The 12,134-nt window shown below is 53.2% G+C and overlaps 3 protein-coding genes across 3 annotated transcripts; 2 read left to right on the forward strand and 1 right to left on the reverse strand.

Annotated features, from left to right (window-relative positions):
• Window positions 1-866: 866 nt before the first annotated feature.
• J4E88_003784 (uncharacterized protein) lies at window positions 867-2,606 on the forward strand (the record flags this gene model as incomplete). Its single annotated transcript, XM_049397432.1, has 3 exons — window positions 867-1,151; window positions 1,206-1,549; window positions 1,601-2,606. 3 exons carry the CDS (start codon window positions 867-869, stop codon window positions 2,604-2,606), a joined length of 1,635 nt encoding a protein of 544 aa, XP_049256820.1.
• A 2,024-nt stretch (window positions 2,607-4,630) lies between these two features.
• Window positions 4,631-7,407, forward strand: J4E88_003785 (uncharacterized protein; the record flags this gene model as incomplete). Its single annotated transcript, XM_049397433.1, has 6 exons — window positions 4,631-4,698; window positions 4,754-5,599; window positions 5,642-5,796; window positions 5,916-6,351; window positions 6,398-6,937; window positions 7,341-7,407. 6 exons carry the CDS (start codon window positions 4,631-4,633, stop codon window positions 7,405-7,407), a joined length of 2,112 nt encoding a protein of 703 aa, XP_049256821.1.
• A 2,357-nt stretch (window positions 7,408-9,764) lies between these two features.
• J4E88_003786 (uncharacterized protein) lies at window positions 9,765-11,148 on the reverse strand (the record flags this gene model as incomplete). Its single annotated transcript, XM_049397434.1, has 3 exons — window positions 9,765-10,158; window positions 10,207-11,081; window positions 11,131-11,148. 3 exons carry the CDS (start codon window positions 11,146-11,148, stop codon window positions 9,765-9,767), a joined length of 1,287 nt encoding a protein of 428 aa, XP_049256822.1.
• Between the last annotated feature and the right edge of the window lie 986 nt (window positions 11,149-12,134).

Here is a 12,134-nt window from a genome sequence, read left to right on the forward strand (position 1 = left end):
TACAGGAAAAAGTCTACAGTTCCAGGTAATCGCCTCAGTCGCCAAAGCCACAATTAGGCCTACCGCTTGGTCGGAATCAGCACAGGGCTGGGCTGCGGCATGTGGCGGGGCATCTCCCGGCCTCTTCCCCTCCCTCCACCTCCACACACCATCGACAGCGAACGGCTCATCAAACTCAGTGCCAGCCTCCCGTCCAATATCACGCCGAAATCATGACGTCGATAAGCTTTGCCCGCTCGGTAACAAGCAAGACAAGCCTTGGCAAGTGGCCTTGTTCCGCCGCTGTGCATAGCGAGCTGCTTCTTTGGGTAAGAAGCTCCTCATGCGCGCTGCAGCAAGCTTTGGGGCTTGTGGATACGAGGCTTCAACGTCAACGCGATATTGTCGCAAAGCACCGCAGGAACTAGGTGTGCGAGCATCGTGGGTGTATTTGCAACTTGAAGAAAAGAGTGCAAGAAGACGGCACAATGATTATTGATGGTCGTGCAGGTGAAACAGCTCTATCACCCCGCCAGGGACGTGCCGGTACATCCTAGCCGAACTTCCTGAGCACTGCTCCCAGCACATAGCCGGAGGATCTTCAGAGACACGTTATCCGGCCAATAATTGCACAGAACGTCCGCAGTTGCCTGATCTAGACTACTTTCCTGTGCCCCAACCCGCGGCTCGCAGCATACGACCATGTAGTCTGACGTTGATCCAGCGCTGAAATACGCGAGAGGCATGCGTAGCTAGGTGAGCCGGTGCACGCAATGCCGCTTGGCTTCGTAGTAAGGCCGTGTATATAAAGAGGCGGAAGACACTACTTTGCTGGGCAAGCATTCGCTGAAGTCTTGGTTGCTCTTCTTCCCGACAAGCTTCCTACCATGGCGCGCTTCGCTCAACTCGCCGCCGTTCTGGCCGCTGCTTCGCTAGCCAATGCTCGCGCGCCGTTCATCAAGGAACGCCAAGTGCCCGCTGACCCTACCGGCGTCACGACCATCACATCTGCTGCTGGTGCTAAGATCACATACAAGCAGCCTGGCAAGGCGGGTGTATGCGAGACCACCGAGGGTGTCGACGACTATGCCGGTTACATAAGCCTCAACCCGACGACGAACATGTTCTTCTGGTTCTTTGAGGCTCGCGAGAACCCTTCTGAGAAGCCATTGGTAAGTACCGTGTTCGTGAAGCGCAACTATAATGTGTACTAATCATATTGTCAGACCTTGTGGTTGAACGGAGGACCCGGAAGTGACTCTCTCATTGGTCTGTTCCAGGAACATGGCCCTTGCAACGTTACCGAGGACTTGAAGACACAGCTAAACCCTTACTCGTGGAATGAGCGCAGCAACATGCTGTACCTTTCACAGCCCGTAGGTGTCGGCTTTTCCTACGAAACCACCGAGACAGATGAGGATGGCCGCTACTCGCTCGTCGGCCCAGACACTGCAAACACCACCGATGCTGCAGCCATTGGTGCATGGCACATTCTCCAGGCTTTCTTGGAGCTGAGCCCACAGCTCGACCCCGATATCACCAACTTCACCTTCAACCTCTGGACTGAGAGGTAGGTCATGTGATTGTCCAGAGATGATCGCAATGCTGACAATGTCCCCAGTTACGGAGGTCACTACGGCCCAGGCTTCTACAACTACTTCTACCAACAGAACCAGAAGATCAAGAACGGCTCATGTGCCGGTGTCGAAGTCGAGATGGACACTCTCGGTGTCATTAACGGTATAATCGACGAGCAGATCCAGGCGCCCTACTACCCCGAATTTGCCGTCAACAACACCTACGGCATCAAAGCCGTCAACGACACCGTCTACACCTTCATGAAGAACGCCTACTACATGCCCGAAGGCTGCCACGACCAAATCGAATACTGCAAGCAATCCGACCGGACCACCGAAGCCGGCTACCTCACCTGCGCGGAAGCCACCAACCTCTGCCGGTCCCTCGTCGAAGAGCCCTACTACGCCTTCGGCGGCCGCGGCGTCTACGACATCCGCCACCCCTACGACGACCCCACGCCCCCGGACTACTTCGAAGACTTCCTCAACATGGCCTCCACCCAAGAAGCCATCGGCGTAAACATCAACTACACCAGCACTAACGCACCCAACGTCTCCTACGGCTTCTCCACCACGGGCGACTTCGTCTTCCCCAACTTCCTCGAAGACCTCGAGGAGATCCTCAGCTACGGCGTCCGCGTCGCCCTCCTCTACGGCGACGCAGACTACATCTGCAACTGGTTCGGCGGCGAAGCCGTCTCCCTCGCCGTCAACTACACGGACTCTGAAGCTTTCCGCGCTGCGGGATACACCCCGTTCCTTGTTGATGGCGTCGAGTATGGTGAGGTGCGCGAGTATGGTAACTTCTCGTTTACTAGGATCTATGAGGCGGGGCATGAGGTGCCGTACTACCAGCCTGTGGCTAGTCTTGAGCATTTTAAGAGGGTGCTGGATCATGTTGTTATTGCGGATGGGAGTCAAGTTGTTACGGATGATTATAGTACGAATGGGACGGCGGAGAGTACGCATACGGAGGAGTTTGTTCCGTTGCCGCCGACTAGTACGCCGAGTGCTAGTGCTGTTAGTAGGGTTAAGAGGAACGTGGTTTAGATAGGCGGTGATAATAATGTAGGTGAATCCTATCGAACATACAGCTATTGCGCCTCAAGTCTCACACTGTGTGCAGTGCCACCTGTTTCGGCTGTGGAGGCCTGGGAGGCCTTCCTTTTTCCTGATCACGTGACAGTCAAGCTCGAGTGGACGATGGAATGTCTCATGGAACTCATCACTTCAGCACCACAGGTTCTTGTTCCATGCCCTGCCAACAATTCTGAATACCGTAGAAGCCATGCACATACGCAGCTCCGATAAATTCGTATTCAGGCCCATTAGCATTCAATCTGAGCACGTACCCGATACTTCCGCCACCTTCGAGGAAATACACCGCATCCCCTTGCTTTGTGTCTGGTGGTACGAGCAAGAAGTATCCAGTCCGCGTTGTTGCGACGCGTCTACCAATCAATGCGTATGGCAGTGTCGTTGCAAGCCAGTCTTTAGACCACAGAAATGACGTGTTCCCCTGTCTAGAGAAGACAAACGCTCGAGCTCGGCGGTGACGACGGTACGGGCTACGTCGCCATCTCTCTTGCGCGCAATGATTCGTCGAAAATGGCTTGAGGATGTCTGTCGATTTCAAACGCGGGTGGTGTCCGACTCGTATCCAGAAATCGCCAATGGTGTATGGATGTATTCGTACACCTTTGGGCCATCGTTCGCGACGAAAGGGCAAGGCAGTGATCTCTGAAGCTGACCCGCCAGTGTATAGAGATGCCCACTCATCGAAGCGCGTAGCGTCAGGCATGTGTAGCGTGGTGTCCCAAATGGAGCCGGTCGTTTCGATCGTGTCTAGCTTGTATCCTCTCAGGGTGATTATTCTCCCATCGGCACTAAAAGAGGCTACTGGAGCCTGATTACTAGTCCTTCGGAATGGCGATGTCCATGATCTGTCAGGCCATATGTTGTTGTGAAACTGGGATCTGTAGTGCAGAGGATTGGATATGCGTTGCATTGGAAACAGTCGTTGCGCGGTCCAGTCGGGCACCCAAGAAGGCAAGTCGAGTATGTTCGGTGCTGCGTCCTTGTAGCAAAGGATCTCCAAGGAGCGTTCTGTCTCGATGCTGTAGCGCGCTGCTCTAAGATAGACTTCAGCTACGGGAAGTGTGTAGTCGACGTTTAACAGCCACGCAAACTCTGCCTGCGCAGTACTTGAACTCAGCAAGTTCAGTAATGAGAAGACTTTGTCACGGGGATCAGTAGCTAGACAGAAGCGGCTGTCTTGGAGAACCTCGGGCCTCCATGCGATGCTGCAATGGGTGTTCAGGTTTGCGAACATGGCCATGCTGACAACCAGGCTAAACGAACAAAGTGAAGGTTGGGGGCCAACGCCCAGGCGCTCATGCCGAGCCATGTGGCTTCCTATCTTTCAGCCAGCTGCCCCCCACACATTGCACAAGTTTTATATCCGCTCCTCTGATATTGCTGCCTTCTTGCCTAGCAGATTCGCTATTAATAACTTTCGGAGGTTTCTTCGAGAAAGCGACGAAGCGCATAGCCGTTCTTAGCATGGTGCGCGAGCCCGTCTGGGCATGACGTCACATGTCGCGATCTCGGGAAGCTACGCCGCACTCTCGCTGCACGCTTCCTGCTTCAGCCACCATCACCATCACAAATCGAAGTCGCTATGCATGCGCACTCGATGGAAAGAGTACCAATCCGACAGAACGTATGCCGTATACGCAACTCGATTTCAACGCTCTCGACATGAGAGGTTACTCACGCGTAACGTTCGCGAATTCGCTGCACGACCACGCGTTTGACGCGTCTCAAAAGCCTCCAGTCACCTGCAGATAGTCATGTATTGTGACGCCAAGCTCACGCCGCTACATGCATATGCAACTCGCGCCACCAACAGTGGTATCCAAACGCCAGCTCAAGCCTTGGAACGTCACCGTTGAGTTGAGAATCAAGATGCAGTGAGGCTGTGTCGGCCCCCAACAAGATGTCGCACTCCCCATGCTTTCTGAGACCCTTCGCCTCTGGGGCTACACGCGACGGTCGTACGGCGCTTAGACAGCATGTACAAGCAGCTGCAAGGTCAAGAAGATCCGACCGGATATGCACGCAGGGCAGAAAGGTCCCCAAGGTACGAGTCCACTTTGTGTGAAAAGGAGTAGTACAGGCTGACAAGATGGCAATAGGGCCGCATCCATGGATGCCAAGCAGTACGAGAACTCTACAATCGAAGGCGAATCGGATATATCGAACTCGAAGCCTCCTACCTACGAGCTGGTCAACGACAAAGCATACCACGATGACGACTTTCTCCTGCTGGCAAGAACTCCGGAGCCTGGCTGTCCCGTCCCTACAAAGAAGCGCTTCTTTACAGGATGGCGCATGGGTGCGCTCGCATCGGCTACCTGCGCCATATTAGTGTTCAGCATGAACCTCGCGGTCACAATCTGGGCCTGGAAGAACCCCGATTACGAGCATGCGAACGGCGTTGGGACATTAATTCAAGGCAGCTGCTCTACTGTTAGAGAAGTGAACGTCTACGTCCACTTGGTCGTGAACATACTCAGTACCTTGTTGCTGTGCAGCTCGAACTACTGCCAACAGATCCTTGCCGCGCCGAATCGAGAAGAGCTGGGGCGTGCGCACGCACGGCGAAACTGGTTGCACATCGGCGTTCCTAACCTCCGCAACCTATGGCATGTTGGAAGGGATCGCTCTGTGTTGTGGATTTTGTTGTTTCTCTCGTCTGTACCGCTACATTTGTTGTTCAACTCCGTTGTCTTCACAAACCTGCAGGCAAATGAGTATGCTGTCATACCGACGACGCCTGACTGGGTGATGTCTACGCAAGATGTTTACGACACCTCGGGCTTTCTGGATATCAGCACAAACGCAACAGAAGTGATCTCCTCAACAATTAGGGGCCAATATAGATTCGACCCCTCTGATGCGGTCGCGTTGAGGAATGGCAGCTCGATGCCCAAATACAGGAACGTCAGCACATCCGAATGTCTTGAAACATACGGTACCCAGTATGTCTCAGCAGTTGGGAATTTGTACTTAATCCAAGCAAGCCCAACGGTTCTGCGGAACGCTACTGCCTGGGTCGGTCGACGTTATCGGAACGGCTTTTTCGAATGGGTTCCTAGAACACCAGAGACGATAGAAGAGGACCGCAAGAACGATACATATGTTACCGAAGCTCCAAACCAACATCTCCCGTTCATAAGTACGCCATCTATTTATCCGTCCAACGGGTGGCGCTGTCTTCCTCATCCTCCAGAAAAGTGTGAGTAAGCCCAGTATTCGCCACCTGCGAATATAGTGTATTGACTAGACTTGACACAGGCGACCCTAACGATGAGACCGCGATTCCAAGCAATCGATCAGCGTGGCAGCCATTCGAAGTACCCGTGGCCTACTGCACTATCGAACAAGTCGAAGAGTTTTGCAAGCTGCAATTCAGTTTTACCATCGCCACAGCAGTTATTGTGGCCAACCTTGTCAAAGCGGTTTGTATGATACTGTTGCTTTTTCTGTACTGGGATCATGGCGCGCTTGTAACCATAGGAGATGCGATCGCGGCATTTCTCGAAGATCCGGATCCCGAAACCTACGGTCGCTGCCTGCACACCAAACGAGACGTCGGTCTCCGATGGAACTGGAACGAATACGCTAGCATTCCGAAAGTGGCACTCGACACTGAGCCCGCGAGATTCAAGATGAGAAGAAGGAGGTGGGCTAGAGCTCCGAGCACCATGCGATGGTGGCAGACGTACTCTGCGTAAGTTGTGTGCAAGCCCTTCGCGGTCATCCACTCACCTCTGCAGATACACCATCATTGCTGGGCTCGGTGGACTCTGCATAGCACTTTCCTTGGAAGGCATGCCCAAAGACCCTGTAAAACTGTGGAAGACAGGGTTTGCGACAGTCAACGGCAACAATCTCCTGGACTTCAGCACATCACTGATTCCGGGCGTGCTTTTGGCAAATACACCTCAATTAGTCCTCTCATACTTGTATATCGCGCTAAATGCTCTCTACACAAACATGTTCGTCGCAGCGGAGTGGGCAAGCTATGTCAAAACACGGAAATCACTCCGCGTTACATCGCCCACTGGCTTCCAACGCGACTCGTACTGGCTCAACGTACCCTTCCGCTACGCTATCCCCATGACCATCATGTCAGGTCTCTTCCACTGGCTCGCGTCACAAAGCATATTCAAAGTACAAATCTCCATCACTGACATGCACACGCGCAAAGCCGCTAGCGAAGTCTCAACATGTGGCTATTCCCCCGTCGCTATCATCCTGACTACGGTCGTTGGTTTCACCATCGCAGCTGGCGGTCTCGTCATCAGCAGGTTCTGGTATCCAGCTGGTATACCTCTGGCTAGTAGCTGTTCTGCTGCTATTAGCGCGGCGTGTCATGCGCCGCCAGAAGATGTGAACGCTAGTCTTTTACCGGTACAGTGGGGTGCTGTTACACATGGGAAAGTGGGCGAGGGTGGGGAGGAGCCGATCGGCCATTGCTGTTTTACGAGCTTCCCGGTTGAGATGCCTATCCCGGGGCGGTTGTACGCATGAAGTGTATGAGTAACGCGAAACTCTCTACGCCGTCGCAGCTCTATTGGCATTAAGAGTACCACGTCTATCAATCTTAATTAGAGCAGACAAGGAATGGTCGAGCTAATGATATGGCGCTTATGTTAACGGTAATTCTATTCGAGCGCCGCGCCCTTCTTATCTTGACCTGTTGACTATCTGCTCTAGGCCCTTTGCAACCATGTCACCTCCTACCAGAACATTGATCGCGCTACTGAAGCTCCTCACCAACTAGTCGTCTTTTGCTTCGCGCATCGCTGCTGTTTCGCGTCCCCGGATTCCCTGCTCATAGACTATTTTGAATTGTTCCACCATCCCCTGAACTTGAAGATCAGTCAATGAACTTGTTTCCCCTTGTTGCTGTAATCTCGCCAAGACATGGTCCTCGAGAAACGGCGCATTGATAAGTATTCGAAAGTTGGTCGGCAACGCGACTGCACCGGTGTGTTCGTCTCGACAATCTCCCAAGAAAGTCTGAGCGCTTGGTATCCAAAACGCTTTCTCTCTCTCAGATAGCGTAAGAAGGGATTCGCCAGTAATGACGATTTCCACAGCTACCATCCACATCAACGCCAACCCTTGCCGATGCGCCTCACTTGATCGTAGGTCGTACGCCCACTGAACCTCACACAACGGATGGCTTCTGCTGTACGCCACCCATGCATTCAGGGAAAGCTGAAACCTATTTTGGCACGGCCAGTAAACCCTGACCGATGGCATACCGTCCAACTTGCTGTGGTATGGAACCTGAATGGACAGTCTTCGAATGTGTCCAAGGCGATACACGTCATAGTCCAGACCCCTGACGAAGCGACACATTATTTTTTGGTGATACATTAGTCGCTGAGCGTTGTCATCGACGTGGACTATGTTGAGTTTCAAAGGGAGCTCTTGCGTCTCTGCGCTGACTTGGCGACAGATGAATTTGAGGGGGTTTTCGATGCAGCCATCAGCGGCATTTCTTGGGCGGAGTATGATGGCGCTTGTAAAAAGTCGTGTCAAAGGTACAATTAACAGCCCATCTTCGTAGTAGAGAGCGTATTCATATATCATCATGCGCAGCTCTCCTGGTAGATCAAGAAGCTGTGAAGGGCCCGTTGGTTCTGGCGAGGGCGAATTACTTGCTAGCGATGATAATGAGGAGATGTAACCGCCCATGGTGATGGTCAAGAGTCGGAGGTTGGGAATGCGCGCTGGTAGAACCGAAGCGGTCAGACGGGTTTTTATCTCTCGAGAGGAGTAATCGGCCTACCAAGAAGCGTAGGAGCCTTGACTGTCGCCACTCCCGAAATCACCGCTACTGTGAATGATCGCCAAGTCGTCAAATCTCGAAGATCTCGGCGTGTGAACGCTATAGCCTGAACTTCACTATACTTATAATCACACAAGACTGCTCCACCAGTCTCAACTACCCACCCAACGAACGCACACCACAACTATGACTTCAAGACACGAGCAGCCTCTGCGATTCCGAAGCCACCCAGCCGATAACCCAGACCCCAGCGGCGTATGCCACTATCTCAAACTACCTCGAGAGATCCGAGACATCATCCACACATACGCCTTGACATACGAAGATGGCCTTGTTGCGACTTCAGAACCCACCCGAAATGGCCCCGGGCATTTCCGATGGTCGCCGAGTCTCCAGCCTTTCCAGTACAGTGAGCGACCAGCCGAGGGCCACGATGGCGTTATCTTCAAACCCGGTGATTGCAACCCTCTTCGCTTAGTCTGCCATCAGACACGCGCTGAAACACGCGGGCTTTTGTTGAGCTTGAATGACATCTCCTTCTCTTTAATACCGCAAGGAAATAGTCGCTGGCTCGACAAGGATTATGAGAGGATATTCAAGGACTTCTACGACGAGTGCAGTCCTGTCAACCGAAATCGCCTGCGCAAAATGACTGTTCACATGTCTACAGACAGAGTCAGAAGATCAAGCATAGTAAGCATAGACGGAACTCGCGAAATTCTCAACTGGTATACCTGGAAATTCTCCCTCCATGACAACATCTCCATTATTCTCCGCTTCAACATGGACTGCGCCCACTGCTTCATGAGGAACGTCGTCGACCCGGAACACTACATCAAGGAAACCCGCATGTGGAGTCTGCTGCGCCACGAAAAATTCCCTGATCGGCCTGGAGCGGTGGGCGGGTGCCACATGCACACGTTGCCGATTCTTAAATGGCCTGTACCGTTTGCGCAGAATGTGCGTTTCTCGATCTTGCATGAGTTTCCTGAAGATGTTGTGGAGGCGCAGTGGAGGGCGGCTTGTGGGAAGTGTGGTGAGTCTGGTCGGAAGGACGCGATTTGTACCTGTGTGGAGGGTATAGCGGGGTCACGGAGGGTGTTTGAGGAGGGCTTGTAGGCTGCGGTGGGGTGTTGCGTGGAATCAGCGTATGGCGGCGACAGCCGTTCAATATTCACGTCTTCTTGATCTACTTCTAGTTTGATCACTTGCCATAGAAGCTTCAATTAGCTTTCTAAATGTACTGTGTCGTAATGATACTTGCAATATCATAATTGCACGGTATTCCGCAACATGCCTACTAAAGTCTATATCCCGAAAATGTCGCGTTCCTCCCACGACTACGCCGCCGCGCTATTCTCCGCCAACACCCCATTTGCCGTGGCCAGCTCCCCCATCGCTTTCCCACTCACGTTCTGCTTACTCTTAAAGTACTGCGTGAAATCATGTCGAACTTGATGTATAGTCTCTGCAACGCTCTTCCCCCACACCGGATCATCACTCGCCCTCTCACACATCTTGAAGAACTCCTTCCTCTTCTCCTCGTGCTCGGGGTCCCAGAGGCGGTGGAAGTTTTCGCGCGACATGGGGTCGATCATCTCGCGCCAGATCTTGATGCGGATTTCAGAGTACTTGTCGAGGATGGAGTCGTCGAGTTCGTCGAGGTGGATGCCGGTGAAGCAGTCGTAGAGGGAGCCTACGTCGGCGAAACCGCCTGTGAGACCCATACCGCCGCTGATGTTGTGTTAGTAGAGTTCGCTCATCATAAACTGAAATACATACAATGGATTGCACAGATGCGCTGCGTCGGCGACTAGTATAATTCGGCCTACGCGGAAGCTGGGCGCGCATCTTTGTTGGAGTTTGTAAGGGCTCATGCTCTTGAGCTTGTACTCATTGGGTTTGGGGTGACCGGGCAGAATTTGCTCGTAGCGGAGGGGTTGACGTTTCACGAGCTCTTCTTTTGAGAGGCCTTCAGAGTCGCCGTATGTCACTCGCCAGAGGCCGTCGTTGGTGATCTTGGCGGCCATGTACCAATCCGTGGGGTGGACGATGAAGTTCGAATCCCACCAGTCGAAGCGTTCGTCGAATGGTAGGTAGACATTGGTAGCAACAATTTGCGCCTTCAGCGTCTCTCCCGGATATTCCTTTCCGAATAACGCTGTGCGCACACCACTCGATGCGCCATCAGCACCAACTAGATAATCGCCTGTAATCTTCTTCTTCTCGCCATCCTTTGTCTCGACAACCGCGGTCGCGCTGTTGTCGTCTTGTTCCACACCGGTCAATTTGTGGCCCCACTTGATCTCGGTGTTCGGGTAGCTTTCAAAATGCTTCACAAGTAGGGGGCCTAATTGATCGAGCGGTAGCACAACCATTGCGTATTTTGAGTCTTCTGGGTCGCGGCCCATGCCACCCAAGAAAGTTCCATCTTGCAATCGCCAGCATACACCTTTGGGGTGCAGCCCGACAGCACGTACATCGTCTATGATGCCTGCGCGATGGAAGTCGTAGACCGCTGAAGGCGCATAGTGAGCAGCCCGCGGGTTGTCGTTGATCTTGGTATCCGCATCGAGTATGGTAACTTTGATGCTCAGGTTCTTCGCTAGGAGGATTCCAAGCAAGAGACCGGAAGGGCCAGCTCCTACGATGACGACCTATCGGTGTTAGCGACATGCACATGCAAGCCTTCGCGGAGGAACATACGTGATTAATCTTCGGCATTGTGACAGATCTGGACTACTGCATACAGATGATGAAGAAGTATATCTCAACCACATGTCATCCTTTAAGAAACTCAGATGACATGTCCATTATGGTGGGGCTGTCACATCCCCGCCTCCAAACTTCTCCATGCCATCTCGCAGAGTGTCGGCTGAGCTGCAGCTGGCAGGTGCGGGGAACGAGTCGACTGCCCCACATCCATGGATGGTAATCGGCACCGGGACATCGTGGGACCGCCCGGACCGGCACTCGTGCACGTGATGCGCTGAGTAATGATAGCCGTGATAGTGGAGCAAAGGGTCTTGGAGCCGCAACAATGCTTCCTGCAGGGCTGGTGGATCGTGAGGTACCTAGGTATGACGTAAGGAAGAGCACGCGTCTCCCCTGATGATCATAACTCTGGCGCGCGCCTGAGCCCGACAGGAGGCAAGCGACCGTTGCTATAGCGAGTGCGTCTTACGAAGATGGTGACGAAGACATTGCGATACACAAAAGAAGTGTTGGGACGACGTGGCCCACGCTATCGACACCTGGAGGTCGCGAACCTTGTGGAGAGTGGAGATAGTCGTAGTGGTGGCAGGTGGTGAGATTCTAACAGAATTAGAACGCACCACCCGCGCGCGACGTCATGATCATGGCGTATCGTCGTGTCCGTCACACCCAAACACCCTAGCATGTGACGATGCGAGCGACACCGAAACATGCGCTCCGACTTCTCTCGCGGCGCATTGTTGTTGGGACCGTGAGATGCGCAGGGACTCCCGGGCTCGCGAAATAAGCTTTACCGGCCTTTCAGAGAATTTGAGCCGCAAGTTTGCGCTCGTTCGCCACCAACGCGACCACACCCAAATCCAACACCATGCGACGACCTAGGTAATCTATCCATCGCTATCGTGTTCAACGCATTCCTTTTCAGTGCGCCTCCGCTGCCATGACTCAACCGTGTGATGAACCTAGGCGCTGGTTAATTCTCGATCATCGCCTAG

This window comes from Alternaria novae-zelandiae (assembly GCF_023758075.1).
Source record: "Alternaria novae-zelandiae strain BMP 2774 chromosome Unknown scaffold_6, whole genome shotgun sequence".
Classification (NCBI taxonomy): domain Eukaryota; kingdom Fungi; phylum Ascomycota; class Dothideomycetes; order Pleosporales; family Pleosporaceae; genus Alternaria; species Alternaria novae-zelandiae.